Raw genomic sequence first — 6,533 nt, forward strand, 5'->3', positions numbered from 1 at the left:
TGTCACCAACTCTTTTGAGAAGTCGTAATTCAACACAGTAACTACTTACCATGCCTCAGTCTTGGTTTCCTCCGTGGTAAAGATCAGACCAGCGCCATCGCTTGTTAACTGCTAAGTGCCAGCTCTGTGCCCCTTCCCTGTTCCCCTCCATAAATGCCCATCATCTCTTTACCTGGCCTCTTCCATCCCTTGACTCGCCACTTCTCCAGACCTCCATGGAGGTAGCCTGCTTGGCGCTCACGTTTGTGAAAACTTATATCCAAAATACTACATAGCAGCACTTGTATGAAATAAGATTGACATGGGGATTAGGAGGAGAACTGGAAGAGTGGATCAATAATGAACACTGTGTTGAACAGATGGGAAGAACTGTCTGAAATGAATTTATGATCAGGTGTTACATGTTTGACAACAATCTGGAACAAGGGGTGCATTGCAAAGTGGACTGGGGGAGGGGAAGGGACGGGAAGAGAAGAAAACGTGCAACAATGAATGAATAAAAAAACCCCTAAAACTACAAAAGCAAAACTAAACTATTATCCAGGGCACACAGTTCTCTCATAGCCTGCCCCACACCCTCCTCTTGCTCTCTCTCCATTTGGGAGTTGGAGAAGGCCGAGGGACCTTATGGGAAAAGGCGGACCGTGGCCCAGTTGTTTATGGACTTTTGAGGGAACAGATGTACACACAGAAGTTTCTTCATCTGCCATGATTTCCTAACACTGCTGTAAACAGAAATATGACAAGGGAGTGGCTTTAAAGGACAGATGTTTATGTTCTCAGAGTTCTGGGAGATGGAAATACACACTCAGGCCATGGCTATAGAAGGAGGTCTGTCCTGCACTGCTGTAGCTTCATGTAGCCTGCACTTCTGGGTTCTGGGCTGTTGTTGTTAAGTGCTGTCGAGTCACCTGTGACTCATAGTGACCCGATATACAGTAGCTTTGAAGCCTGTTCTGTCCTGAGCCAGTCTCATGACTCTAACACACCTACCTCCATTGCCCCAGTTACTGTATCAATCCATCTCATCTGGGGTCTTCCTTTCCTGTGCTGTCCCTCCCCCCTTCCAAGGTGGATGTCCTTCTTCAAGAATTGGTTCCTCCTGGCCACATGCCCAAAGTATGCAAAACGGAGTTTCAAAATCCTAGCATCTAGGAGAGAACAGTTTAAAAGCAATATATGATAGGGTATTGCGGTTATCACAAGAGTCAAGAATTAAGGTTGCATAGTGGAGTGCACTAGGGGCGGGGGGATTGTATTCCAATGAAGGAATTTTTCTTTTACTTTTCAAAGAGAGGAGTGAACTGGGGAGGGGGGAAGAGGTGGGCGAAAAGTGCAACAATGAATGAATGGAAATCCAAAATCTCTGTAAATGTTCATTAAAATTAATAAGATAAAATAAAAAAAAATCCTAGCCTCTGAGGGGAGACTTGGTTTCACCCTCTCCAAGACAGACCTGTTTGTTTTCTTGAGGGTCCATGGTATGTTCAAGACTCTTCTCCAGCACCACAACTCAGAGGCATTGATTCTTCTTTCATCCTTAGTCATTATCCAGCTCTTTAATGCATAGCAAGTAATTGCGAAGACCATGGCCTGCATCAGGTGTGCCGTAGTCTCTAGACTGACGTCATTGCTTCTCAGTACCCTGGAAAGGTTTCTGACAGCAGAGTTACCCAATGCAATTACTCGTTTGATTTCCTGACTGCTGGAGCCAAGAGAGTTGATTGTGGAGCTGACATAGATCAAACGAATCTGATTTGAGAGAGGTGTAGCCAGGATGTTGCTTAGAAGTCAGGATGGTACTTGTCACCTTGCCATTTGCAAGGGAGGGGTTGAGTCCCTGGAGAAGGTAAAATAGAATCCAGACCCCCCCAGCTCGTTGCTGTAGAGTCAGAACCAACCCAACAGCTGCCCCTCCGACCCTCTAGTGGGTTTCTGAGGCTGTGAATTGCACGGGGGGTGGGGAGATTGCATATCCTCCTCTCTCAGAGCCTCCAGTGGGTGGATTTGAACCACGAGACTGGCACAGGCTCTGGATTAGCAGGGCAGCTTCATGTGGACTACCCCACCAGAGCGCCCTTGTTAAAGTAGAGGGTTAATGACAAAGAAGACAGCTTGGAATGAGATAAGGAGCCCTGATGTGTTGAGCTGGTAACTGAAAGGTCAGTCTTTCGACTCCATCAGTGGCTTTGCAGTACAGAGGTGAACAATCGCTTCCATGAAGATTTACGGCCTCAGAGCCCTGATGGAGGGTCTCCGTGCACTGAGATTGCACAGCAGTGGGCTTCAGTGGAGTGGATTGGCATTGACTGCAGCTGTGGGCTCAACCCCCACAGAGGACCTGACGGGCTCTGGCAGGGCTTTGTTCTGTTCTAGGGTATTGGGGAATGTTGGGGAGGAGGGGAGGGCCTCTGGCCAGGACAGATCACCTGAGTTCCGGACATCCCAATGGCCTTTAATATGGGATAGAGAAAGCTCTCCTGTATTTGGCCGTACTAGCTTGAGAAAGCTCTCCACCTAGGAAGATGAGTGCCACATCTGTTGAGCATGAGTCAGAGGTTCTCCTGACCAATCCGCATGTCTCATGTCTGCAAGAACACCCTTTCCTGTCTTCCTGTTTACTTGCTTCTTTCTCAGTGTGCTGCAGCCTCCAGTAAAGTTGAGCTGGATTGACTCTCTGATCCTCTCCCGGAGTGGTGTGTCTCCGTTATGCTTACCCCCATCAGGGTGTCGCTGTTAGTTGCCGGCAAACAGACAGTGACACTGGGGCTCCAGCAGGGCTTTGTTCTGTTCTGCATGGGGTCACTATGGCTTAGCATCATTTCCAGGAGACGTCTGTTGCTGCAGTCTTCAGCTTGCATCTGCCTCCAGTAAGGGCTGCCTTCTGTGTCTGATTGAATCTTCTGATAGCTCCAGAAATGAGTCATCAAATTAGATCTGGGCAGAGCCTCCACTGATAACAACCTCATCTGCACAGTATATTGTTCGGTGCCAGTCAGTTGAATCCGACCCTTAGTGACCCTGTGAACAACAGAGCTGAACTCTCTCATATCCTGCGCTGTTTTCTTCATCCGTGACACACTCGAGCCCCTTGCTGCCGTTGCCACATCTTTCTGTCTTGTTGGAAGTCTTCTTTTCTTTCACCGACCCTCCGTCTGTCCAAGTGTGATGTCCCTCTACAAGGAATGGCCTCTCCTAGTGACATGCCCACAGTATTTGAGAGGAAGTTTTGTTAGTTTTGCCTCCAAGGAGCATTCTGGCTGTACTGTTCCTCTACGTGCTTGTTTCTTCATTTGACAGTTTATTGGGTAGTCAGTGCTCTTCTTCAGAATCATGGCTCAATGACATCAGTTCTTCTGTCACACTTACTCACTGTCCAACTCTCACATGAGTCGCAAGTGATTGAAAAGTGATTCAGGTACGCCTGAATCAGGTGTACCCTAGTCTTCAAGGTCATGCCATTGCTCCTTTGTAATTTAGAGAGGTCCCTGACTGCAGACTTGCCCTGTGCAGTACATCTCCTGATCTGAGTGCTGGAACCAGCGGTATTGATTGTTTGTGGATCCAAATAAGATGAAGTGGTTGACAATATCAATCTTTCCTGTGTCATGATGTTGCTTCTAGAAGACCTGTATTCTTCAATGGGATTGCAGCCAGAAAGATGGGTGTATTAGGATTCTGGTGTGTCTTCTGGGTGTCCAGCAGGGTGACCAAGCTGCTCTCTCTCTCTCTCTCTCTCTCGCAGGCATGATCGGCTACGGCATGGCCAAGGGCGCAGTGCACCAGCTGTGCCAGAGTCTGGCGGGGAAGAACAGCGGAATGCCAGCCGACTCAGCCGCCATCGCCGTGCTCCCGTGAGTGCCCGGCCTCCCTGCCCCGCCCCGCCGCGAGCCCGTGTCCAAGCCCCTCTCCCCTGACTTAAACGCAGACCTGCTGCTGGGAGTCAGTTCCGACTCACAGCCACCACAGACAGGTCAGCATAGAACGGTCGCGTACCTCACAGCTGTTTCCAAGGCTGGGAATCTTTGCAGAAGAAGACCGTACACTGTTGGCTTTTTTGCCTGGTGGGTGCCAACCGAAGACCTTTCAGTTAGCAGCCAAGAGCTTTAGCTGCTGCACCACCAGGACTCCTTATGTGCCGTCACACGGGTTCTGAAACCACCCTGGTTCTTGAAGATGCTTCTGCAGGTTGGATTGTGGTGGGCTGAGCAGAAAGGTTGACCGACTGGATCCCCTTTATTGTTTACTTACCCTTGCTGCCTTCTCCCTCACACTCCTTCGCTCACTGCCGTGAGTCGGAGCCCGCTCCCATCTGCCCCTTCAGTGGGCTTTTCTGAACCTGCAAATTGTACGAGAAGAGATGACTCATTTTCCAAGGAGCAGCTGGTGGATTAGAACCCTTTGTCTCTGGGTTGGCAGCACAACTCCTTATCCACTAGGCCACCAGAGCTCCATCATCCGCTCCTTATTTCTTTTAAAAGTGGTTCACACATTTTAATATCATTAAACCTTGCTATCTGCATTATGCAGATGACACAACCCTGCTTGCTGAAACTGAGGAGGACCTGAAGCGCTTGCTGCATAGGGTCAAGGACTTTAGTCTCCAATATGGAATGAGGCTCAATGTCAAGAAGACAAAGATTCTCACCACTGGACCAATTGGCAGCATCAGGATGGATGGTGAAGAGATTGTAAACAGCGTTAGTTTGCTTATCTCCACGGTTAACACTCTCGGCACCAGCCAGGAAATTAAAAGGCGTATTGTGATGGGAAAGTCGCTGTTAGGAACCTTTCCAGGGTACTGAAGAGCAATGATGTCACTCTGGAGACTAAAGTGCTCCTGATACAGGCCATGGTCTTTGCAATCACTTGTTATGCATCAGAGAGCTAGACAATGACTAGGGAGGATCGAAGGAGAATTGACGCCATTGACCTGTGGTACTGGAGAAGAGTATTGAATGTGCCATGGACTGCCAAGAAAACAAACAGATTCATCCTGGAGAGGGTTAAACTGGGCGTCTCCTTGGAGGCAAGGATTCTGGGGCTTCGTCTGATATTACTTTGGACATGTTACAAGGAGAGACCTGTCCTTGGAGAGGGACATCATTCTTGGGAGGATGGAGGGACAGCGCAGGAGGGGAAGGCCCTCTGAGGTGGATTGATTCAGTGACTGGGGTAGTCAGGATGGGTGTGTCAGATGCAGTGCGATTGGCACAGGACAGAGCAGAGTTTAGGACTGTTGTACATAGGGTCACTATGAGTCGTAAGTGACTCGACGGCACATAACAACAACAACAAATTATTAGGGAAAGGCAATACTTAAAGGTTGATTTTCATAAGCTGTCATTGCCGTGGAGTTGGAACTGATGCACAGCTGACCCTCCAGCAGGTTTGCAGGAGGCTGTAAATTTCATGGTGGGAGATTGCATAGCTTTCTCATGCTGAGAAGCTGGTGGATTCAATATCAGAGAGGTGCGACCTTGGCCTAGCAGTGCAGCTTCTTAGTTACAGTTGGTTGTTGTTGTACTCGTAGCTGACCCTCCCCTGGGTTACCAGATGCTGTAAATTGCACAGGAGAGAGTGCGCGTCCTTCTCCTGCAGAGCAGATGGGAGATTCATACTGCGGCACTTGGGGTTTGCAGTGCTCCCTGAGCCGAGTCTGATGTGGGAATTCGTGAACTACATTAATCAGTGGGAATTAATGTTATAAAACAAGATGTCTGTTGTATGAAGAACCTCTGTGGTTTGTAAACCTTTTACTTAAAAAAAAAATTAACTGTGCTGTGTGAGAAATAACAAATTGAAAAGGAATATGTTATATTCATGGTCAAAAAGAACATGCCAAGATCTGTCCCAAAGAACGATGCTGTCAGTGACAGACTCACATCCGTGTGCATACAAGGAGGACCTACTAAGAGTGTTTTAATTCAGATTTATAGACTAACTGCTAATGATAAAGGTGAAGAAACTGGGGATTTCTAAAAAAAACTCGGTCTGAAATTGATCAAACATGTAATCAAGATGTAATAATTAGGATGCAAAAGTTGGAAGCAGGAAGATCGATGTTGGAAATGATAATCTTCATGAGAGAAACAGAGCTGTAGCTACATCATAGAATTCGGTATAATCAATGAAGTAGTTATTGGAAAATATTTTTTAAAAAATAATAAATGGTTACTATAAATGTGACACCTCTTCTCAAGCCATAGTTGAATGTATTCTACTATGAGAGCTTTATCTCTAGCACTGTATCCGATAATATCCTTGCGGTACGTATAGGATTTTCAGTGACCCATTATTTCAGAAGTGGATGGTTGGTCCTGATACCTGGACGTAACCTGGAGCCCTTCTGAAGACTGTACACCGTTAATGACTCTGCTAGTGTTTGAAATACTGATGACATACGGTCCAGCATCCCAGATGCCCCTGACTAAACCGTGATGTGTTATAGCGATTCATAGGTGCAAGATACCACGTAGAAGAATGTTTGGAAAAAAAAAACAAATTTAAACCAGGTCTGAGGGCCACAGATT

General features: G+C 47.3%; 1 protein-coding gene across 1 annotated transcript in view; it reads left to right on the forward strand.

Annotated features, from left to right (window-relative positions):
• Positions 1–6,533, forward strand: part of QDPR (quinoid dihydropteridine reductase) — a 39,269-nt gene that overhangs the window by 27,989 nt on the left and 4,747 nt on the right. Inside the window, exon 5 of the mRNA XM_006884516.1 lies at positions 3,746–3,854. Coding sequence (XP_006884578.1) covers positions 3,746–3,854 — 109 coding nt within the window. The remainder of the gene's footprint in view (positions 1–3,745; positions 3,855–6,533) is intronic.

The sequence above is a fragment of the Elephantulus edwardii genome, unplaced genomic scaffold (assembly GCF_000299155.1).
Source record: "Elephantulus edwardii isolate Elephantulus edwardi_28Jun2011 unplaced genomic scaffold, EleEdw1.0 scaffold00035, whole genome shotgun sequence".
NCBI classification, from domain to species: Eukaryota; Metazoa; Chordata; class Mammalia; order Macroscelidea; family Macroscelididae; genus Elephantulus; species Elephantulus edwardii.